Here is a 25,293-nt window from a genome sequence, read left to right as displayed (position 1 = left end):
AGCTGTTCTTGAGAAATATGAGAAGAAATTTTGCATCAAGATAAGGAAAAAAGAGACTTTAGAGACCATATTGGTTAAAATAGAGACTTCTGTATTAGAAAAATCTTTGAGCGACTACTTCAAAAGGTCTGACATAAATTTGTGTGGATGTTTATAGAAGTATCCCCGTAAGAAGCTTTAGAAGATTTCCTGGAGTAACAATTGTAGAAATGAATAGAAGAATTAAACTGTTGAAGGATTCAAGAAATGTAGGAAGAATATCCTTTAAGGAATAGCTGGAGGAAACTGTAGAACAATGTCAGGAGCGATCTCTGAAAAAGTTCCTGAATGTAGGAATGTAGGAATCACTGTACAAAATCTTGAATCTCTTTCCCTAGGAATCTGTGAAAGAATTAAAAGCCTTCTCGTGAAGAAGTCGCGAAGGAATCTCTAGAGCCTAAATAAAATAGCAACAGGATTCTTGCACAAAGTATCTCATACATTTTCAGAAAACTTCTCTCGAAATTCCAGGGTTTATTCAAGATACCGTTATACCAGAAATCACTTTAATAATATTATCCAAATATTTTTCCATTTCTTCAATGATTTATTGAGAAATTTATGTTCAATAAAAACAATCAGTTTGGAATTCTCTTGATGATACTACAAGTTTATCCAGATATGTGTTCACCGTGTTGTGGTTGGAGAATTGAATACAGTGAACACTTTTTCCTGTAAATTTTCTTGACTTTGAACGAAAAAACTGCTCGCTTGTAAGTGGGAATCTCCGTCTTTGCGATAGGACGTGGCCAAAGCAGAGGCCAAACCGATTGAGAGAAAAATGTGAAGGCAATCATAGATGCCTTTGACTGTACAAACAACGAATTTTGTACCACTTGCTCACTTGGCCTACTTTGTAGCTATGAAAGTCCAAAATTGAGCACATTTTATAGAACCAAAATTAGCGCTTTGCCCCATTTTACTAGAAGAACGATGCTTATTTTTTTTATTATTTTGTACTTTGTACATAACAAACACAAAAACTGCACTTTTATTAATTTTCCTGTTTTGTATGAAAAACAAGGAAAACGGAAAACTGAAATACAATTTCACAAAACCACAAAACCGAAATGACAGCAATTCATGACTGTGATTGATGACGAAAATGACTGCTGACGGGAGCTATTTCCTGTCCCGCTCGCACTCTCCCAAACTGCACACGTAACTGTCTTGTCTCGACACTCTTGATGACGGAGTCCATAATGATGATTGATGACGATACATCACAATCAACCTCAGGCAGGATTTTTCGTCAAGGTACCACCCCAGCATCCTTACCTCCCCCAAAAACACGGCTTTTTGGGGAGCCAAAAGCCAACTCACTGAACGATAAACGGGAGCCCCGAGCTGAATACGGGACAAGGAAAGAAATACGGGGGGCCATTTCGCTAAGCCAACCAGCCAGACAGCAGTCATTGAAAAATAAGAACAAGACAACGCCAGCCAGCCATTCGTTCCGTCCACTCGATTCATTCACTTTCCCAACCCCGTTTTCACGCACTTTTCACTTACTTTTTCACGAACCGACACTCGGTGCACGACCTGGCGTTAGCGGGGGACAATTTAGCACAATTTTCTACGATTTTTGAACGATTTTAGCCAATACATCAGGCTTCACGGGCGCGGATTACACACGGTTAAGAACTGGATCGGCATGTGCCAAAATGTGAAAAGGAGTGATGGATGAAGGCTACCGTGGCAGGGTCGGACTTGTTTGATGACAGCGCGCAAGAGGTTCGAATGGAATCTAAAATTCATCCGGTGCGCTGCGCGGTGATGGCAGTCAACTTCAGGGTGGTGACACACTCGTGAAAACGGCTCATGAGCCTCTGCCTGAGATAGAGGAGACTAGCTGGCTTAGATTGCGAGCTTCGAAAAGTCACGGGAACCTGTCACCAACTGTCATTGGAAAACCGGCACATTTGAAGGACAAAGAGTCAAAAACCGTCAAAATTCAAGTAAAATTAATCAAAATTTCTAGGTGATTTTCGATGATTGCACATTTAAAAAAGTTACAAACCTAAATATAGTTGTGTTTTGCAAAACTGCTATTGATTTTTTTATATTCATATCCTTTTTCATAATGAACAACAAGAAGGGAATATGGTTTTGACCAAAATAAGTTCATCTGACCGTTGTGCACAACCCAAGAATTTAAAAAAGAAGTCAAAGAAGGCAAGAAAACATGCCAACTGTCAGTGAGTTGTCTCCTCTCTCTCAGGCCTCTGCATGCCATAAAACGTTTGACTTTTACTGTGCGCCCTGTTTTCATGTTGCCCGTGAGAGAGAGCGAGACAGCACCAACACACGGCGCACAGTAAAAGTCAAAAGAACAAAGGAATTTATGGTACGTACAGAGGCTCATAGTGGTTTCTGCGCTCGTGTGTTCTTCATTGACAGATGAAAGATCCCCTTCTTATCCTTCGCATGAAGTTGCTGTGGTGCTCCAGCTGAAAAATTCTCGAAAAAGGTGCTACTCGCCACTGGTTTTGAGGCCAGTGGAAAATAGGCGACAAAAAATTTCACTGCGTGGCAGCATAACATCTTTTAAGCTATTTGATCCCAATTCGAAATCCGTAACATTGCCGCTTTCAAGGTTGCAAGAGCTGTTTGATAAATGCATTTGATTCGGATTCCACCCCGGCTTCCATGGGAAATCCAGAAATAAAAATGAGAATGCTTCCGCCAAGTGAAATCTTCGTTGCCAGTTTGCCGCCGGCCACAAAACCACAAGAGAGCAGGAACTATCGCGGATCATCCGATGCACCACAGCGGGTTATTTGTTGTGGTCCTGAAGGATTTCCAAGTTGAAGAATATCATTAAATTCCAACTACAATGACGGCCATTTTTCGTGGAGTTCTTGTGATTTCGATAACTGTTTGAGGGCATAGAAGCAGCACGCTAAACCAGATTCACGCATCGCATGAGTTCGATCTACACAAAATAAGGCAATGAATGCAAAAATGTCTGAATAAGTGAAAAATCTGTGCAATTCGCACACATTCTTTGAGCCTTTACGTAAAGGTGTTGGCCATTGGCTATATGCAGATCACTGAAAATATAACTGTCAGTCATCTCCCACGTGGCAGCAAACAGTTGACTGTTGGTAAGATGGGCAGTTTTCCGGGATTTTTTTCTTCGAAAAGCTGAAAGATGGTCACATTTACGAAATTTGTTTCCCCATTTACTTCCGCTTTAGCTATTAATATAGAAAAAAAACTGAAAAACTTAAACATTGTCATGTTTTCATAATCAAAAGAAAAATGGAAGCGAATTCCGAATTTCGAGCGTTCGTTCGCTGTGCGTAATTTACTCATTGATTTTGGTTTACAAGACATTGCTCAATAATGAATACAACCTATTTGCACAGGAAATGTGCTTCATGAGAAGGGGCCAATTTTGTGCACCCGCTACTTATTTTTGAGCGGAACAAGTTAGCGTGAGGTTGATAAACAAAAACCAACGAGCGAGTAAATTTTGTTGCTGGATTTGACATTTTGTTGTGTCTACAAACATTCAATGCAGGGATGTTGTAAAAAATTTGAGAAATCTCCACTTTCTACACCCAGGGTTGAAACAACTGTGCCGCACGACGAAATTCACCTCAAATTCCAAAATTTTCAAAAAATTGTAAGAAAATCAGGAGTGCATACAAAAAATATCTGAAAGCGCCAATAATCATTAAAAAGAATCACCTTTCGAAGCAAAATATAAAAATTGGGGGTAAGGTCTGACGGAAATGGTCTATTGTAATTAAGTGTATTAATAAATAATTTTAGCTTTATGGACCAGTGCATGAGTTCACGAATTTGACGTTTTAGCGGTGCCGAATTCACTCGTTGTCATGGTCACATAAATAACACGGCACCGCTCATACGTCAGATAGTGAACTCGTGCACTGGTCCATAGCATGTGGCAATAGATTAGTGTGTTCAACATTATTGCCCTGCTGAAAGAACGGTGTCTTTCGTTGTTTGTAACAGTATGAACACATATATTTTTCACATTATAAAATCATGTAGCATGTATCTGAGTTTGTAATGACCGGGTGAATAATCGATATTCATTAAGTTTCACGTAAAATTCAAACTGCTTCCATATGTTTGTTATTTATCCCTTATACAGTGGGGATTCACTCGTTGGGAGTCCGCTACCCGAGCAGGTGGAAAAATCTGACCAAGATCATAATAAGGCTATCCATAAGGACTTTCCGCGATAGGACTGACAGCGCAAAGTGTGAATGCAACCGAAACGGCGGGAGTAACTATGACTCTCTTAAGGTAGCCAAATGCCTCGTCATCTAATTAGTGACGCGCATGAATGGATTAACGAGATTCCCTCTGTCCCTATCTACTATCTAGCGAAACCACAGCCAAGGGAATGGGCTTGGAAACACTAGCGGGATTAAACAAAGCATGCGAGTGTTGCCGGTGCTTTACATTTTCCTTTGTAATCGAACGGTCACTCCGATTGCGAAACGTCAAAAGTTCTTGGTAAACAAAAAACCAGCTGATCTCAGCTGTCTCATGGATTGCCTTATTTGTTGTGCTAAAATAATTACTGACGATCATAATTAGCTATAGGTTTGTCGGAGATAAGAGATAAAAGATCAAAAATAATATCAAAAACTAATATGGAGAAGTATTGCGACGCACCATACAATCAAACACCTCTTGTGTACCAACCTCCTTTCGATAGCCTTGTCGTCGATGACAAGCGCCCAACTGTCTGCGCGCCACTGTGTTGGTCGTCAGTGTTACTACCCGGCTAGGTAGCAGTAAGGGCATATTCACAAATTTCATAACGCTGAAGGGGGTGGGTGGGTATCCTCACGATGTTACGGCTCATACATTTTTTTAAAATATTCATACAAAAAGCGTTACGAAGGGGTGGGTGGGTGTAAAAAATGATCATTTTCAGCGTTATAAAATGAATCAATGAACCCTAATGGATCAATGCACGAGTTCACTGATTTGACGTTCGAGCGGTGCCGAATTCACTGGTTTCTATGATCACATAAATAACACCGCACCGCTCAAACGTGCTTCGAATGCAAAGTCGAATGAGTGGTTTGTTCCTGGGAGGGAGGCACCGATACTACACACGAAATATAGAACAACGTTTGTTTGAACTGCAAGATAACTCCAGCTTGCCAACAACAATCAAGGCAGGCTTGGAGAAAACCGCTAGTTTTCTTTTGTTGTGTACTTTCGATCTTTCCTGACAAACATGGAAAAAGGGCCACAGTTTTCTATGCACTAAATATTAATTTTCATTGGAAAAAGTAAAACGATGCGTTTTTCAATGCTTCATATTCAATCAGTTGAAAGGTGCTCACGTGACATTACTTGCATTATGTGCATGAATTGATTTTCATTAAATTTTTGTCACTTTTGATGAAATGCGAAATTGTGTTTCAATCAGTTACGCGCTTTTTCCATGTTAGCCCAATGTTTGAGATCTGGGCTCACAGTGACAGTTCGTGACAGCGGAATCTCGGCTCACTATGACGTACAGAAATTTTGCATTGGTTTCTCCCTCCCAGGTATCCTCTATTGCACTACATGAATGAAACGTACAGGAAACAAGCAAATAACGAGCCTACACACTTGAACAGACACTCGGAGTTTGGTAAAATAAATTACCGGAACAAATCGGTGATTTAGAAATTTACTGATAATTCGGTATTTTAAAGCCTCATTACCGACATCCGTAAATCAAAAGACGACCGGTCTGTGAAATCTCACAAATTTACCGAACCCGCTGAAATATTTTACTGATTAACCAGTAAATCAGCCATTTTACCGAAATCCGTAAAACTATTAGCTGAGTTTCGGTAAACCATGTCCGTCATTACCGAGATCGGTAACATAGATAACGAGAAACGTCAATCCGCTATGTTGTGTTTTCATTCATCACTTGTGTTCCGATTCGAGGCTTCTGAGTGGTAAAACCAGGTGTTAGTTTATATTTAACTAGGTGTTGATTTATATTGTTATGAGAATATATGCTAAATATGAGCAGCCGCTATCCAGCTTTTTACGAGCGCCAATGGCTGCCGCAAATAGCCTCGCTTTCTGGTAGGGATCAAACGATATGACGTTTGGCTTGGGTCCGTTCAATAGAAATGGCCCATATCGATTGAGCCTCAAATAAATGAAATAGAAAAAAAAAGAAATGGCCCAAGCCAAACGTCAAATTGCCCGATCCCTACCAGAAAGTGAGCCTGCTTGCGGCAGCCATTAGCGGTTTTAAAAAGCTGGATAAGGTAAGATTTCTTAAAGATATTGTCATTTTCAGCGTTATGAAATTTGTGAATAAACCCTATGCGGGTGCTTTCAAGATTGAGGCACTTTTCGAATCTTCAACTAGCTTTAGCAAAGTTAGATCATATTGAAAATCGATAGGTCTGTGCCTGAGTTCATTTGCGGTACATTTTTCACAGAACGAAAGCCTGAGTGCGACCCTGGCAAATCAGCTGTCAAACGAAAAAATATAAACGAAGTGAGACGTCGCCGAAGTGAAACGCTGCGCTAATTTTCTTTCCAAAAAGAGGAAAATAACACTTTCAAACGTTTTCAATTTGCTATTAATAATCTAATTGATGTTTAGTGATAAGTGTAGCAAAGTAGCAATGTTGTGCTTTAAGTTTGAATAGCGGAAATAGTGAAATTCTATGCTTGGAGCTTAGAGACTCAATGTTTGATAATAGTTACCCCGCAGTCGGAGGATAGATTCTAACCTAGAAAAAAAAAGATGTCCTATCTGTCGCGCCGAGAGCTGGAGGACATCCGCCCAGCTCTGGACAAACTGGTGTACAAGGTGCTGGGGAGTTCGGATTCCTCAGTACTGTCCACTATAGAGAGTAATCTGCACAGTGGCTTCGATCGGCGGAAGTTGATCGATAAGTTGTCGTCATTCGTTGAAAGCAAAAGAGCCAGCCGGTTGTCGGATAAGGTTGAGGATTTACTGGACGGATTGAAGTCCTCCCATCGGTCCAAGAAGAGATCTCACGAAGAGGACGGTCGGGAACGGGACACGAAGAAGGTAAAGACCAAATATGAAGACGAGACGAGGAAAGCTCCGGTGGAGGAGAAAGGAAAAAAGGAGGGAAATGGAAGTTCGAAGGCGGAACCGGAAGATAAGGGCTCCAAGGACGATAAGATGTCCAAGAACTTCTCTTCCAATCAGATCAAAATGATGATGGAAAATGCTCAGCGGGAAATTGAGGAGCGCAAGAAGAAGCTGGAATCGATAAAAGCGGCCAAAGCTCCTCCGGCTTCTGCTCTGGCGGCTGCTGCGGCCGTTTCCGCGAAGATTACCGCTTCCCAGGACACGGTCGTTCCTCCGCCTGTCGATTTAGAACGGTCCAGAAAGATTGCACAGCTGCAGGAACAGATTCGTGCGAAATTGTCCGGTACACTGGCGGCTGTTTTGCCACCGGTTGTTCAAGACAAGCCAAAACCGCTGATCCTGGATGCTGAGGGACGAACCGTGGACGGAAGTGGCCAAGCCGTGGAAGTGCCGAAGCTTACCCCCACTCTGAAAGCGAACATCCGTGCCAAGAAGAGGGAAATCACCAAAATCCATCAAGCGGAGAAACACCACCAACAGGAAGAATCCGCCGAGGCCCACTTTTTCGATGACCGGATCACTGTTAAACCGGCCGTACGAAACAAGCGAGCGCTCCGGTTCCACGAACCGGGCAAGTTCCAACAGATGGCCGAACGGCTCCGGATGAAATCCCAGTTGGAAAAGCTGCAGAACGAGATTTCTCAAATCGCTCGTAAAACAGGCATCAGCTCCGCAACCAAACTGGCGCTGATTGCGCCCAAGGCGGACACCCACTCAAACGAGGTGCCACAGATGGAATGGTGGGATTCGGTTATCCTCACGGACGATCTAAACACCCGGGACAAAAGTGGGCGCATCTCAATCCGTGAGTCGGCCATCACCAATCTGATCGAACATCCGACGCAGATGCGGCCTCCAAGTGAGTATCTCGCTTTCTCAGAATACTGGTTTTGCGTATTTTCTTTATTGCGCTCCCTCTTTTCTTTTGCGCTTGTTAAAGGAGCGAAAACTAGTTTTAATAGTTTTAAATCCCTCATGAGAACGATGATCGTCCTGCATGAGAATCGGATAAAGAAACGCACATCCCTTTGTATGTTTTTCTATATCTTGTATTTATTATGGAGAGCAATGTCCTCGTACCCCTGTCTAACATGTAAGGGTTTTCTACGAAAAGCAGAAACACATTAGGTTGAACTATGGGAAGGTTGAATATACAGGGCTGGTAGCATGTCTTTTTAGAGACTTGGTTACTATTTTGTTGTGATTTTTTTTTTATTTGTCGTTACCGCATGAGGCGGCATTCGATTTATATCTCGCATTATTTGTGATCCCGCCCTAAAAGTCATTGGAAACGAAAAGAAACAATGCTACGATAAAGAGAAGATCCTTCTCTATCTCCCAGTGGTGATAGTTTTCAACCTGGTCCATTCATTTGCTTAGAAACAAGGAGCTACATTACGTTTGCAGTGAAGCATGGCGCAAAATTTTAGAGGCTAAATAGAAACCCTCTGAGATTATTACGCAACTATGCACAGGTGTTTTTTTCCCTAGGCTTGGGATTATATTTTCCAGGGAGCGATGAGTTTTGATAATTGATCGCTGTTGTTAGTAGTTTCAAACGGAAACTACCTACTGATAGGTTTATGTCAGTTAACCCAAATTTGGGTTATCCCACGGAAGAGCCGAATTGCGTCAAAAAAAGTCAAAGTTGGGTTGATTAGTGGCTCCGTGTAGACAATAATGAGAATGTCAAAAACAGCCTAAGAATGTCAAAAGTATACTTCATAGAACCTAAAAATATATTGGATATCCGCTCACATTTTTTTCAAAGAATTTATAAGAATTATGCAAGGAATTACGCTTGGATTTTTTGAATCACAAAGTTTTACAAAAAAACTTTCGTTAAGTTTCCATCGAGATCTCGTGTTAGTTTGCTAAGGATCTTGATAGAAATTGATTAAGAGTCCTACCTGAAAATAAAAGTTATTGACAGAAATCTGGCTAAAATTTTTACTGGAAACTGATAGTTTTTTCAAAACGATTCTAAGAGACATTCGTTAAAAATCTTACCAGAAACTCGTGGAGTGCGAGATGCTAGGCGGTCCTGGTTGTTTTTTGTATTTTCGGTCATGGTTTTTTATAAATATTAACTCCACTAAAATATCAATCAAATGGTCGCTATGATAGTAAGCCCAAAACAGGAAAAAAACTCAACTTAAATTTCACATTGTGTGTTTTGAAAAGATCTTCAATGATGGCAGAAAACGTACCGTTTTTATTCATATTACGGACACTTAAGACCACAGTGAAGTATAACTCATCAGAAAGCATATTAAATGCATCATTATGTATGATTCCTCCTCGTAATCGAGCCTTCAAAACAATTAGCTTTCGAATGGTGGATAAAGATTTTGATTCCGCAACATGAATAATTTTAAATAAATAGAAATGTGTGGACTTTTCATGATTCTTATTTCGGACGCTTCCTTACTTTTGCCTCATATTCCGGACACTTTGATTCGAATTCCGGAATTGTGAAATGTTTACCATACAAAGTACAGTGTCCGGAATTTGAAGCTGTCCGTTATATGAATCAACACGGATCAAACTTTTTAATTTGATATTTCTTTGAGTTCCATAAATATGGCAAAATAATGAGAAAATGCCTTATTAGGATGCATAAAATTATTGTACAAAGATAGGAAACTGCTTTATGTTTCCATGTTTGCTTCCATCTGTGCTGAAGCTAATTATTGGATAGCAATAGAATTCTGTGAAAATACACCAAAAATGATGGCTTTTGTTTTAATACGAGCCCAAATGTTTCTATTAACAACACCAGAATCGTCGAACATCGACCGAACCTGAAGGTGTTGTGATACGGTAATAACGCATTCCAAACTTTCTATGCGATTGAAGTCGATTTATAAACCACAAAACACACATGGAATTCGGGATAGATGCCATTTGAATATGTTTTTTAGTACTTATTAGGATGACTTTTTATTATTCAAAATATCTCTAGCATTCCAAGGTATTCGCCAAGCGGGACAAAACTGAAAATATGAAAAATAAATCAGGACGCCTTAAAATAATTTCAAAATCAGGACATGTCCTGCTAAATCAGGACGGATGGTAACCCTATCCGAAAGGCTCAGCTATGCTGTGAAAGAATTCTTTTGGAGCTACTCATTAGTACTGTTAAATTGTTTAATTTCCTAACAAAATTACATAATCAACTCATTACTAATCACTGTCCCTATATTCTCTCTTTCTTATTTTCTTATCTGTTGCATGATTATCATACCTACCTTGATACCATGATGGCTACAGCTAGTGGCGATTCCCTAACCTCAAATCTACCTGTTCCTCGAATAGATTTTTTTGATTTTATGCTACCAATTTGCATCTATCAAGTGGAGATTTGCTCCAGTTGCCCCGAACGTTTAGGGTCGCCAGGTCCTCTTCCACTGCGTACAGCCAGCGTATTCGTGGTCTTCCCCGAAGCCGCCGACCTCTACCTGGTTCCCTGCTGAATATTATTTTCGCAATTCTTTCTTCCGACATTCGCACCGACAGTGCTCATTTCTTTTCACTGAGTCGTACGCCGCCTTGAAATCAATGAACAGATGGTGAGTCTGCAAGTTATACTCCCGGAATGTATCTAGGATCGTTCGCAAGCTAAACATCTGGTCCGGTGTCGAACGGTCCTCAGGAAAACCAGCTTGGTATTCGCCGACGAATTACTCCTCGAACGGTCTCAGTCTGTTAAACAGGATGCGCGATTTTTCGTCCTCTAATACCTTCAGAAGTACTGGGTGGATCGACTGGTAAAGCTGCTCACTTCCGTGCTTGAGAAGCTCGACCGGGATCTCGTCCTTCCCAGCAGCCTTACAGTTCTTCAGCTCGCTGATAGCCTTTTTAACCTCTCCTATGGGGTCCACAGCTTGATCGTCATCTTCAATGTTCATCATGTTCCTCGCTACATCTCCATTCTCACCGTTCAACAATTGCTGAAAGTGCTCCTTCCACCTGGCAGCCACCGCCGTTTTATCGGTCAGCAAATTCCCTTCTCGATCATTGTACATGGCGGGCACAGGTACGGTATAGTGCCGAGCACCATTGACCGTTGCACAGAATCTCCGCATATCATTCCGGTTCATGCTTTCTTGAGCGTCAGCTACCACACTTTCTTCGTGCTGCCTTTTCTTTCTGCGGTGGATTCGCTTTTCTTCGGCTCTCGCTGCCCTGTACCGCTCTCTGTTCTGTCGGGTACCGGCCACAAGCATACGGCTTCTGGCGACATTCTTCAAGTCTGTCCAGTGGCGATTCCCTAACCTCAAATCTACCTGTTCCCTGCATAGAAATTATTGAATTTAAGCAACAAAATTGCATGTAATGAGTAGAGAGTTTTTAGAAAGGACGATTTTAAAAATTAACTGTTTAATTTATAATCTAATTTTGACGAAATAGTCATTTTTAGGGTTTTAGAACAGGTAGAAAGTAAGGTTACGAGTCGCCACTGAGTCTGTCACTCTCTGGCACTCTTCATCGAACCAGTCGTTTCTTCTTCGTCGTTGACCAGTGCCAATCACTTCACAACTTCGTGGACCCTACACAGGCTGTCGACGTCTCCAGCAACGTTGATTCTTCCCAACTGCTCGTCTAGATGATGACGGTTATTATATTAGGGCCTCTGAAGGTCTTGACATCAATGACATCTGAGAAATGTCGCCCATCAACCAGCACGTGGTCTATTTGGGAGCAGGCATCGCCACTCGGGTGTCGCCAGGTGTGTTTCCGGATATTCTTTCGTGCGAAGTAGGTACTGCTGATTGCCATCCCTCTAACAGCAGCGAAGGTTACTAGCCGCTGGCCATTATCATGGTAACGGAATGAAGGCTTTCCGTTCCAATGCGGGTCGGAAGAAATCTTCTTTCCCGATCTGCGCATTTGCGTTGCCGATGACTATCTTGACGTCTCGTTTTGGGCACTCTCCGTAGGCCTTATCCAGGCTCTCATAGAACTCATCCTTCATGTCATATCGTTCGTAGGCGCATATATGCTGATCAGGCTGTAGTTGAAGAACTTGCCCTTAATTCTCAACACACAGATTCGGTTTCCACCGAATAATTCGCTTCATCTGCTTCCCAATCACTATGAATCCAACTCCACGTTCTGCTCTGTCGCCACCGCTGTAGTAGATGTGGTACTTGGATGAAGTGTTAGCAATGGGGCCACCGCTCGGAATTCACGTTCTCCGGTTCTCGGCCAGCGTATTTCCTGGATAGCTGTCACGTTCACGCCAACATTTTGCAGTTCACGAGCCAGGAGCCCAACACGCGCGGGTTCATTCAAAGTTCTCACGTTCCAAGATCCAATCGTTGCCCTTTATTCGTTGCCGTAAAATCAATCCGTTTGCTCTACTTTTGCCTTTCTTGGTTGGTGAAGAGTCTTCGATAGGCCACCTAACCAGGGTTGCGCTACCTACATCGTGCTAGAGGGGCTGCCTCCTCGGTGCTGACACGATACAGCAATGTCCATTTCTAGCGTAACATTTGAAAAGGGCCTAACTGCAAAATGTAAACAAACTTGATTATTCATTATTCGTATACTTTTTTACGTGAATTACTCCTACATACTCTTACGGGCATGAAAAATGCATTATTAATGGTAATTTTATTCAAATTTAAAAGGGCCTATCTGAAAATGATAAAACTAAGAGGGCCTAACTGGTCATAAAAGGGCCTAACTGAAAATTTCCATCAAAATCAGATTGGCCCTTCCATGCGTTTTTAATTTTCCTCCATATTTTTCAATATTTAGCCATTGTATAGTGTTTCTCTTGAATAATGGAACCTAGTGAAATATTTGAAAAGGGTCTATCAGCATAACGTAAAAATTGAGAAATTCTCGATTGAAGATTCTGTAACATATTGATTGTTACTATTTTAAACTCATTGCTATTTAATAGTTTTAAACTTTTGTTCGACACTCATAGTCTATTACTGGGCCACGTAACGTTTTAAATCTAACATAACATAAAAACTAGTAAAAAATGTTGAATTCAAACATCATCGGCAGATAGGCCCTTTTACTAGTCTTCAAACCAGTTAGGCCCTTTCAGTTAGGCCCTTTGATTGAACATGGTTTCAGTTAGGCCCTTTTATAATTTGCTAATTTTATTGATTTTTGAATTGGTTTGCACAAATCTTGAAAAAAATTTAGCGATTATGTGAAAAAACACTATATAATAGCTAAATATTGGAAATTTTCGGTTGAAGATTCAGTACCATATTGATTATTCCTATTTCAAACCCATACGCTTTTTACTAGTTTCATACTTGGGGAAGATCCAAAAATGACGTCCATCGTTTTTCGGGATTTCTAGAACCATTCTACCCCCTCTGTCACGCTTTTTCCAATACCCAATCCATGCACTATCACATTTTCGTACATCCCCCCATTGGAGGAGGCCCCAATTGATGGACTTTTTTTTGGGATAATCCCTTGTGTTCGACACTTATAATGGTCTATTACGTGGCTCACAACGATTTGAATTTCAAATAGCACAACAACTTGTAAAAATAGTTCAATTCAAACATCATCCGCAGATAGGCCCTTTTACGAATTTTCAAACCAGTTAGGCCCTTTTTGAATTTGCTAATTTTATTGATTATTGAAGTGATTTGCATAATTCTTCAACAACATTTAATGATTATGTGAGAAAACAACACAATATCATACAAGCTAAATATTGGAAACTATTCTATACAAAATCAGCAACATATTGATTATTGATATTTCAAACCCATTCACTTTTTTTACTAGTTTTATACTTGTGTTAGACACTCATTATGGTTTATTACGTGGCCCAGAACGTTAGTAATCTCAAATAGCAAAACGACTCGTGAAAATGGTTGCATTCAAATATCATCAGCAGTTAGGCCCCTTAATGAATCTTCAAACCAGTTAGGCCCTTTCAGTTAGGCCCTTGGATTGGACATGGTTTCAGTAAGGCCCCTCCAGTTAGGCCCTTTTATTTAACATAGTTCCAGTTAGGCCCTCTTGGAATTTGTTAATTTTATTGAATATTAAATAGATTTTCAAAGTTTTAGAACAAAAACAATCGATTATGTGAGAAAATCAACATTGAATATTGAAAATTCTTTATTGAAGATTCAGTTCTATATTGATTATTCATATTTCAAACCCTTTCTCCTATTTACTAGTTTTATACTTGTGTTCGACACCAATAATAGTCTACTAGGTGGCCCATAACGATTTAAATCTTAAATAACAAAACAACTCGTGAAAATGGTTGAATTCAAACATCATCGGCAGATAGGCCCTTTTACGAGACTGCAAACCAGTTAGGCCCTTTCAGTTAGGCCCTTTGCTTGAACATGGTTTCAGTTAGGCCCCTCCAGTTAGGCCCTTTTATTAAACTTAGTTCCAGTTAGGCCCTTTTGGAATTTGTTAATTTTCTTGATTATTGAAGTGATTTTCAAAGTTTTAGAACAAAATCAATCGATTAGGTATGTGAGAAAATCAACATTGATTAATAAAAATTCTTTATTGAAGATTCAGTACTATATTGATTCCTATTTCAAGCCCATTCTCTTTTTTACTAGTTTTATCATAATCTTAATGCGAAGTTAGTTGAAAAACTGATTTTTTATCCTGAAAAAAAAATCAATTACATTAAAAAAAAATTGAATAATTTTTATTTGGTAATTTCCAAAAGTCGCGATTTTCACAAAAACAAATTCGTTATAAACTGAGAGCTTTCTCTGACAAGTTGTCATTTTCGCATTCGTATATCGTGTGACAAGTACGAAGGTACTCTATATTCAGGAAAGTAAAGGAATTTTCCATTACGAAAAAACCTGGACCGAGCCATTCTGAAGGTATCTGAATTCCATTCCCACTCAGATACCTTTAGAATGGCTTTGCTTTGTAGCCGCGGACTTAAACTGCTCGGCTGAGGAAGGCCCTCAAGTATAAAACAAGTAAAAAAGTGAATGGGTTTGAAATAGATATAATCAATAAGGTACTGAACCTTCAATCGAGAATATCCAACATTTAGCTATTACATTGTTTTTCTCTCGCTTTATTTTATTTAAGAACTATGAAAATCACAAAAAGCAATAAAATTAACAAATTCCAAAAGGGCCTAACTGGAACTCTGTTTAATAAAAGGGCCTAACTGGAGGGGCCTAACTGAAACCATGTCCAATCCAAGGGCCTAACTGAAAGGGCCTAACTGGTTTGAAGATTCATTAAGGGGCCTAACTGCTGATGATATTTGAATGCAACCATTTTCACGAGTCGTTTTGCTATTTGAGATTACTAACGTTCTGGGCCACGTAATAAACCATAATGAGTGTCTAACACAAGTATAAAACTAGTAAAAAAAGTGAATGGGTTTGAAATATCAATAATCAATATGTTGCTGATTTTGTATAGAATAGTTTCCAATATTTAGCTTGTATGATATTGTGTTGTTTTCTCACATAATCATTAAATGTTGTTGAAGAACTATGCAAATCACTTCAATAATCAACAAAATTAGCAAATTCAAAAAGGGCCTAACTGGTTTGAAAATTCGTAAAAGGGCCTATCTGCGGATGATGTTTGAATTGAACTATTTTTACAAGTTGTTGTGCTATTTGAAATTCAAATCGTTGTGAGCCACGTAATAGACCATTATAAGTGTCGAACACAAGGGATTATCCCAAAAAAAGTCCATCAATTGGGGCCTCCTCCAATGGGGGGATGTACGAAAATGTGATAGTGCATGGATTGGGTATTGGAAAAAGCGTAGAAAGGTTCTAGAAATCCCGAAAAACGATGGACGTCATTTTTGGATCTTCCCCAAGTATGAAACTAGTAAAAAGCGAATGGGTTTGAAATAGGAATAATCAATATGGTACTGAATCTTCAACCGAAAATTTCCAATATTTAGCTATTATATAGTGTTTTTTCACATAATCGCTAAATATTTTTCAAGATTTGTGCAAACCAATTCAAAAATCAATAAAATTAGCAAATTATAAAAGGGCCTAACTGAAACCATGTTCAATCAAAGGGCCTAACTGAAAGGGCCTAACTGGTTTGAAGATTCATAGAAGGGCCTATCTGCCGATGATGTTTGATTTCAACAATTTTTACGAGTTGTTGTGTTATTTGAGATTAGAAACATAATGGGCCACGCAACAGACTTTAATGGGTGTCGAACACAGGTATGAAACTAGTAAAAATGCGAATGGGTTTAAAATAGGAATTATAAATATGGTACGGAATCTTCAATTGAGAATTTCTCAATGTTTACGTTTTGCAGATAGGCCCTTTTCAAATGTTACGCTAGATTTGTTCTTTACATGATGACCACGGTCATAGTCATCACAACCATCCACCTTTATCAGGGCTTTGGACCTGTAGCTCTGGTTCTCAATAGTTTCAAGTTCTTTCGGACATCCTAATATGGTGAGCCGTCATGCGCTAGCGGTGTTGTTGCATGATTATCATCATTCCTAATATTGCTGTGTGCGTTTGAAATGCAAATATCAAATGCGGGAACACCAAACGCGGTAAGATTTTCCACAAGCAACCCGATGTTAAAGATAGCTTTTCATTGCTAGGTTGTCGGTGATATGAGTAATCGTTGCTAGGTGTCCTTTGATTGTTTTGTCTTACCGCATTTGAAGCTCATTTATTTGAGATTTGCACCTCAAATGCAAACAGCAATATATAATACTTGAGCATGCGCAATAAGAATAAATTCAGGATTGTTAGTATTACTTGGATAACTGGACAGAATAGTCCATTTTACGAAACGACAACACTGATGATATTGCTGTTACTTTCACACGTTACGACACCTCCTTCTGTCAAAATTTCATGTATAAAATAAGCGATCAGCTGTTCAAAAACGTCTCGTAAAATGGACTAGGGGTCGGGGGCAGTATGAACACCCGGGGCAGAATGGACACCCCCTATATCTTTGCACATGCGAATAATTTTACACTCTAGATGCAAACAATATTTCAGTTGCCTATCGAAAGAATGAATCATCCACTAAAAATTCAGAAAAAATGTATAAAACATTGATTTTAAACCGAAAAATTGAACATAATTTTATTGGGTTCGAAAATTATAACATTCACACCTCACCGAATAAGGTTTCAGAGGCAAATGACTGCAAGTTGACCGATAATGTAGCTCTTGATTGAATCTTCAATTATTTATGCTATATTCAAAAATAAAGTAGATTTTTTTTCTGCTACTTTAAGACATAAAAAAACTTATATGAAAATTTCTTGTACTGTTGGGGCATTATGGACACCGGGTGACAAAGTAGAGCTGACACTTTAAAGAGAAAGAAATATAACTTCAAACACAATGTTATCTAAAAATATTTAGCATTTAATGCAATGATTATGATGCGGAACCACAAATCGGTTGAAAACCGTCAATTCTGTACAAAAACTGACCTGGAGGCAATATTGAAAGCATCTCTACGAAAAATGTCGTAAATGAATTTTATTCATGTTTTCAGTGACAAAGTGACCTGTCACTATGGTTTCCTGAATATGTACTTCATTTTTCGAGGTGCTGGGAATGATCGCGGAAGAATTTTCCTACAAACGTTAGGGTGTCCATACTGCCCCATAAGGGTGTCCACTTTGCCCCGCTAGCTTGATGGTGACTACCAAATGTAAGCTTTTTTTAAACCTTTTTTTTAAAAACAAAATATTTTTTTCCAAATTATGTAACAATGTTTAACAAATGCTTAAGAACTCTAAGAAGCATACTGCACATACAATGTCTTTACAGCCAAAATAGGTAAATTACTTAGGGTGTCCATACTGCCCCGCTTCGAAAATGGGGAACGTCTTTTGACATAAAGTCATTTGGCATAAAGCCGTTTGGTATAAAATAATTTGGCATAACGGTCGTTTGGCATACTAAGTCTAAACCCAAGATTTTCTTAAGATGACATTCATTTTGACGTTTCTATTGAATTCATCTAACGACATCAGGCTTATTTTGGAGTCAATGGCAGGCTCTGGAAAATTTAACGATCATTGACACACGAGCCATAATTTCATCCCATTTATACGCCTGCATTCATACAACACACATGACATTTACCGTTCGTTGAACATAACGAGCCATGAACTAAAACAAGACAGACACACACCACCCACTGTTTGGTCCCGATCACTGTGTATCAACACTTGTAACATTCGCTGACCCACACTCATTCTGATCAAGAAACAGAGGCGAATATTTTTTTATTTTCTGTGCTATGTTTGCAACCAAAGGGGTGTTCAATGGTCCAATAGATTACAGTTAGGTTGTTAAAGGCTGCTTTATCAGAAAATATGAAAGTTATTACCAATTTTATGCAAAACATAAATCACCCGAATGGCTCGATACTGTTGCAGTCTGTGAGAGTTGCTGCTCTTGAACGCACGTACTCGCCACGTACCAAACGAGAGAGTGAATGTTAACATTCATAGGGCTCTCCGAATGCGATGTGCCACGAACTGCTATGGTTCGCGAACTGTTTCACTCTCCGAATATGGTTCGATCGGCATATTCTGATCGATATCCAAACACTGGTCAATTGATACTAAATTGACATTTTTTTCGACAATCATATGCTCTTGAAAAAAACTAAAGCATATTAAGAAAGTTGTTGCCAATACTATTTTTTATTTATCCAGAAATTACCCTTATTTCAATTATTAATGCTTTTTTAGAGTTGCGCTATTGGAATGAATGACTACACTGTTGATTTTGATATATTTATCACAAATTTACCCTTCTTTCAAACATTGGATATTATTTCTTAGTATAATGTAACCATTATTATAGGTATACATAATTTCACCTTTTATACAAAGGCTGGGGCTATATTGTTTAGTAATTTTTTGTTTCCAACTGATAGAAGGGTGGCAATCGATAACATAAATTTGCTCAAGTTATCAGCGAAAAGAGAAATCGATTGCTTCAGTCACTCTAATGAACGCAATTTTCGATGGGTTTTTGTTTTTATTATGCCGCAATAATTTTTGCCATCCAAACTTCTACTGTTTTAGTCATAAATTTTGCCTTCTTTTTGCTGCAAACTCATAATTCCAACAGTACTTTGATTTATTGTATTATTAATTGCATTATTTGATTATTTTATTATTTTATTATTTGATTATTTTATTACTAATTGCAAGATCTACTATCGAACAAGCGGAGAAAAACATATGTGGCTCGTTAAACCTTCAAAATTTTCTTTTAAAAGCTGTCTTACTTTTTGTACAAAAATGAATACATGTTTAGGTGTCCTCTATGCTCGGACACTAAATTCAGTAAACTCGTACAAGTGAACCAGCTGATGTAAATTCAAACCAATACCTACCATAGAATGAAGATATAGCATGTGTTTTTCATGCTCCATATAAATTGGTTAGTGTTTTGGACACTTTTATCGACAAAATCAGTTTGTTTCTTGGTGTACAAAATCAAGCTAGAGGACATGTTTGAAATTAGAGTTTCATAATCTGTGAGGACAGAAACGTCGTGTAACCTAATAACTGCCCAATAGATATTGTATTGTGGTGCCAAACTTTTAAAATTACCCTTGGTTTCGGAAAAGTTTTATGTTATGTATGTTCTAGTGTCCAGCCACACTGGACTCTCCCCTATTACTTGAATGCCCAGCCCAATTAATTGAGAATAATTTCAATGCAAATTTGTTTTAGAATCTGAAGAATGCTGTCCAGCATTTAATAATTTAAACCCCGTCCAAGATTTTGTGAGAGATCTGCTTTACGTTTGTACGGAATCTTTATGAATTCTACGTAAATCCCTCCCAGTATTATTAGAACTTCATGCTCAGGATTCTTTGATAACCTATTATCCAATGAGATTGTATTACACCATTTTGGCCCGCGGACCGTACGTTGGACATCCATGCATTAGAGGTAACTCTAATATTATTTAAAGAAATATCTCACGGTCTCGGACTTTATCAGAAAAAATGCCAGTAGTTTTTTTTTTAATTTCGACAAATCACTTGAGACATCGCTGGATCAATTCTTGGGTAAATTCTGTGAAGAAATATTTTTAGGAATTTCTAAGAAATCCTTGGAATAATTTGAAAAAAATATTGGCTGAGTTCTCATAGCAATGGATTTTGAAAGGAAATTTAAGTGAACTTCTTCGAGAAATTTATAGAAGAATTTTTAGAGGATTTCCTTGAGAATTTCTTGATTTAATTTCTGACAAAAAATCTGGGGCTATCGTCAGCAAAATTCCAGACTGAATTCTTGAAAGCATATTATGCTAAAATTTTTGATAGGTTCCTCAGGATGTCTGAAAAGAATGCTATAAATGAACTCCTGAAGACATATTTGGAGTAAAACTAGAGTTATTTTTTTTTTTGGTCACCCTATTTTGGAAATGGTCAACCTAATGAAAAAAAACAAAAAACACGTGTATCCTTATTTCGGATAAGGAACAAAATAGCAAATTATCACGGAATTCGGTGACCCACTAGATCGGTTTCTCATGGAATGGCTGTATTATTTATTCCTGCTTGATTTCCGTTTAGTTTTCTTGCTCCCTGTTTGGTATCTTTTTGCATCTGTTCGAATCTCTTTTGTTTTAGGCATGGGGTCCCTATGTTCCTGTTTTCAAGAAACTCTTTTGCTGACATTCTTCTTACTCTTCTCCCCAGACGAATCATCCCGCCCCGTCTATCTGCCAGTGTTTCTCACCAAAAAGGAACGCAAAAAGCTACGCCGCCAGAATCGTCGCGAAGCGTGGAAGGAAGAGCAGGAGAAGATTCGCCTCGGGCTGGAACCCCCGCCGGAACCGAAGTTACGCATTTCGAATCTGATGCGTGTCCTTGGGACCGAAGCGGTACAGGATCCCACCAAAATCGAGGCTCACGTCCGCGAACAGATGGCCAAACGCCAGAAGGCACACGAGGAGGCCAATGCCGCCCGGAAGCTCACGGATGACCAGCGGCGGGACAAGAAGGTGCGCAAGATGAAGGAGGACACCTCGCTGGGGGTCCACGTTTCCGTGTACCGGATCAAAGACCTACACGACCAGCAGGCCAAAAAGTTCAAGGTCGAAACCAATGCCAAACAGCTGTTCATGACCGGTGTGTGCATTCTGTTCCGGGATTGCTGCGTGGTGGTGGCCGAAGGTGGCCCTAAGCAGCAGAAGAAGTACAAGAGGTTGATGCTGCATCGTATCAAGTGGGAGGAGGATTTGGTGAAGAACGCTGACGGCAACGAGGTGCCCAATTCGTGCGTTTTGGTTTGGGAAGGAACCGCCCAGAGGCGCCACTTTGGCGAGTTCAAATACAAATCTTTTCCGATGGAGAAGAGCGCCCGGGAGTTCTTCCAGAAGCACCACGTCGAACACTACTGGGATCTTGCCTACTCGGGGGCGGTTCTGGAGGCGTCCGAGGATACGTAAGCTGAGGGTTCCTCCTGATAGGGGTAAGTTCTGTTGATGATGATTGTTTCGTTTTCTGATTGCGTTCTTCGAAATTCAAAATCGATTCGACGGTTTTTGTTGATGCGAAGAAGAAAATATAGGGTATGATTGACGAGGTGCGCGAGAATACTAAACCTAGGTTTAATAAATTTGGATAATTCTAGGCAATTGTTGGTGTACACATGTTATTCAAGGCCGAAATACCTTATCTGAGCAAGAATATGAACATAGATGACCGTACAACTTCAGAACAATAGAAGTTGTACAAGGATTCAATAGATGTTGCTTTGGAGGAGCTTGTCATCTTCAGTGTGCACTTTCGAGAACTCCAAATATTCGAAAGCCAATAATGGCGGCCTCATCCTTAGGTCATTGGGGAAGGGAGGGATTGTGAGTGCGACACCTATTGTTACTAGAGACTTAGATCACATTTGTTTTCGCTAACCCTTAAAATCCCGAGATTAATTTTAAATTTTTAAATGGCCACAATTCGGAGACTAGTAGATCAATCAATTTAAAATAAATTTCAAAGTAACTGCGGTTGGTTGGTCTTATAATCCTTGGATGAAACATAATTCCAGATTCTTACCCCTTTTCTAGCTAACTTAAAAAAATGTGGACACAATTTGGCCTCAAACCAAAGATTTCTTTTCTTTTAACCATCTTTGTTATTAGTTGGAAGGTTGGTGCCTTCGGCAAATATATTCAACAGATTGGGAGCTATTCGAAGGTAAAACATATTGACGGCAATGTATGGCCGACCAGACATTATCAACAATACATTACTCTAACGGTTATGTAGTGTGCCATAGCCTAGAGCTGACTACCTAAAAAGCATGCAACAGATTCAACGATTCAAACACTACTCACGAATATGGTCAAAGCCTAAGGGACGATTCAAATATTACGTAACGTGAAATTTGTCAATTTTAGACCCCCTCCCTCCCCCACGTAACTGCTTTTGTATGGAAAATTTATTATTTTGTATGGACCGTAACACTATGGAAGACCTCCTCCCTCCGGTCCCTAAACTCGTGAAAAAATCTGAATACATTAGAACACGGAAAGAAGCAGAAGAGATAAGTGAAATGGAATGGAACAGCAGGTTCTTCCTCTAAAGCCACTCTCTCTCAACAAACCTAACACCATATTCTGGATTCCTATAACAGAACTTTGGTTCTGGGCGTCCATCAAAAAGGGCGTACATGGAAAAAGGTAAAGAAAGGTGGAAGACGAGGGGCCCGGAAGATGTGAGATGAAAAGGGAGGTTATAATAGTTAAAGAAAGTGGGAAAATGGAAGAGGCAATAGTCGGAAAAGTCCGAAATAAATAAGCAATTCTCGCTGAGGACCACCCCTTTCGGTTTTCGCAAATTGGTGTACGCCAACTAGCTAAACAGTTTGCAAAAAAAAACATTTTTCGATAAATCTTAGGTATTTCTTCACGTAATATATCTCATATTTCCCTTCAAGCACATAGCAAACTTAGTGGCATCGTGTAGAGAAAGGATGTATCTTTCATTTGTAGCTAAACAAACTTTGACGGCCGTTTTAAATTTAGCCGCCATCTTGAATTTAGTCAGGAAAACCGTTTTTCCCATTAAAGCACCGCTCGTTTTGAATTCTGAAATCACCATCACAAATCTGAGAAAAAACTGATTAAGGTAGGCTACGGAAACTAGGTGCGCAATGATACTTACCCTGTAAAATGAACGATTTGCTTGATCATGTTCTACGATTTTGACGTATATGGCAAGTGCAATGAATGTATGTTCGCATTGTACAACAAAGAAACAAGTTTTCAATCATTGGTAGTTTCTTCGAGTCGAGTGAAGAATAAAAGTATTAATTTAAGTGAAAAATGTGGCCATATTGGATTTTGACGCCATCTCAATTTTACCTACACTGAAAAGAATTTTATTGTAGAAACTACTGAATCCACATACGCCGACAAACGATAAACCCGACGACACGAAGTATGCGTTTTATGATTGTCTCGACAAGACCTATGGAGAGTTCCCAAAACATGACGTAAAAGTTGTTATCGGGGATGCCAACGCTCAGGTCGGAACAGAGGATTTTTTCCGCCCAATAATTGGTACGGAGAGCCAATGACAACGGCTTAAGACTAACAACTTTCGCTGCAGCTAGAGGGATGGCCGTCTGCAGCACCTACTTTACACGCAAAGACATCCGAAAGCACACCTGGATGCACCCAAATGGCGAGCTCTGCAACCAAATAGACCACGTTTTGGTGGACGGCCGGCATTTCTCAGATGTCATCGATGTGAGGACCTTCTGAGGTCCAAACATCGACTCTGATCACTATCTCGTTGTTAGCTAAATTCGTGCACGGTTGTCTACCGTGGTGAACACAAGAACACAGCGACCGTTGCGTTTCAATATCCGGCGCTGATCAACAGAAGGAGTACCGCCGGAAGCTTGACTTGATGAGCGGATAAGGGGATACAACGTAGGCGACAACCTCAACAATCTGTGGGAGTCTATCCACGGTGCGATGAGCACAGCAGCGCGAGAGGTGATAGGTACTTCTTAGAGACGACCCAGAAATGGCTGGTTTGATGAGGAGTGCCAGAATGTGACGGATGAGAAGAAAGTTGCCAGAAGCCGGATGTTAGTGTCTGGTACCCGGCAGAATAGAGAGAGGTACAAGGAAGCTAGAGCAGCCGAGAAACGAATTCACCGCAGAAAGAAAAAGCAGTATGAAGAAGATATCATTACTGAGGCGCAAAACAGCATGAAACAAAATGATATGCGGAGATTTTACGAAACTTTCAATGGCGTACGGAGAAAAACAGCGCCGTCTCCCGTCATGTGCAATGACCGTGAAGATAACTTGCTGACAGAAAAAATCTTGGTGATTGCCAGGTGGAAAGAACACTTCGAGCAATTGTTGAACGGAGAGAACACGAACGCGTCTGAGAATAGATGAATCATCAGCAACGACGGACATATGAGGTTAGAAGAGCGATCAAGGAGTTGAAGAACTGTTCGGCTGCTGGAAAAGACGAGCTCCCGGTCGAACTTTTCAAGCACGGTAGTGAGCAGCTGTATGAAATACTGTACCGTCCCAGACAACCAGAATGTACGTATAACGAAATCACCTTTAACGTTATGCGATGTTTATATGTGCAAAGTTTCACGTATAAGATGTCGCGAAAAGGCCTTATACGTACAAAAGTGGAGGCGATATATGTGCATATTTTATATGATGAAATATAGTATGCAATGCGATTAGGTAGATTTCATTGCGAACTAATTTGAACTCTTATGCGACTTAATTTGTGATAACAAAGTTGAGTTGACAGCTGCTTCGTATTGATCCGACTTACTTTGTACGAGTATACGGGACGAAACAAAATGCACTGATGAACTCAGAAAATAGCATTTTATGCGAGGAAATTCGTCACTCAAACGATTTTTGTCGCCGTTTTGTGCGGGTGTGATGTTATTTGTACAATTTTAATGAGTTTTTGCGTTAATTCTTATGCGACTTCTGGTTGTCTGGGGTACTCTGTTAAGGATATGGGAGGAAGAAGAATTGCCTGCTTGCTGGCTGGAGGGCCTCATCTGCCCACTATAAAAGAAGAGCCACAGATTGGAGTACGTCAATTACCGAGGAATAACGCTCCTCAATTCGGC

General features: G+C 39.8%; 2 protein-coding genes across 4 annotated transcripts in view; one reads left to right on the top strand and one right to left on the bottom strand.

Moving 5' to 3' along the window:
* LOC5575273 (eukaryotic peptide chain release factor subunit 1) overlaps nucleotides 1–1,732 on the bottom strand; it is a 61,846-nt gene extending 60,114 nt beyond the window's left edge. The window contains exon 1 of one of the 3 annotated variants that reach the window (XR_002501950.1): nucleotides 1,552–1,732. The gene's annotated coding sequence lies outside the window, so the exon portion shown is untranslated. Of the gene's footprint in view, nucleotides 1–1,547 lie in introns of all 3 variants that reach the window. The other 2 variants (XM_021852196.1, XM_001661829.2) reach the window with 2 other exon arrangements.
* Nucleotides 1,733–6,523: 4,791 nt separating this feature from the next.
* Nucleotides 6,524–21,799, top strand: LOC5575280 (U4/U6 small nuclear ribonucleoprotein Prp3). Its single transcript, XM_001661830.2, has 2 exons — nucleotides 6,524–8,033; nucleotides 20,859–21,799. Exons 1-2 carry the CDS (start codon nucleotides 6,797–6,799, stop codon nucleotides 21,608–21,610), a joined length of 1,989 nt encoding a protein of 662 aa, XP_001661880.1. The 5' UTR covers nucleotides 6,524–6,796; the 3' UTR covers nucleotides 21,611–21,799.
* Nucleotides 21,800–25,293: the final 3,494 nt, after the last annotated feature.

Source organism: Aedes aegypti, chromosome 3 (genome assembly GCF_002204515.2).
Source record: "Aedes aegypti strain LVP_AGWG chromosome 3, AaegL5.0 Primary Assembly, whole genome shotgun sequence".
Lineage (NCBI taxonomy): Eukaryota > Metazoa > Arthropoda > Insecta > Diptera > Culicidae > Aedes > Aedes aegypti.
The sequence above is the reverse complement of the archived record's forward strand: the minus strand, read 5'-3'. Positions and strand labels throughout refer to the sequence as shown.

Bases quoted from the DNA above. Each gene is read 5' to 3' on its own strand.
- LOC5575280 (XM_001661830.2), top strand. From the start codon at position 6,797: ATGTCCTATCTGTCGCGCCGAGAGCTGGAGGACATCCGCCCAGCTCTG. The intron at 8,034-20,858 runs GTGAGTATCTCG...TCTTCTCCCCAG, and splicing joins GACGCAGATGCGGCCTCCAA to ACGAATCATCCCGCCCCGTC.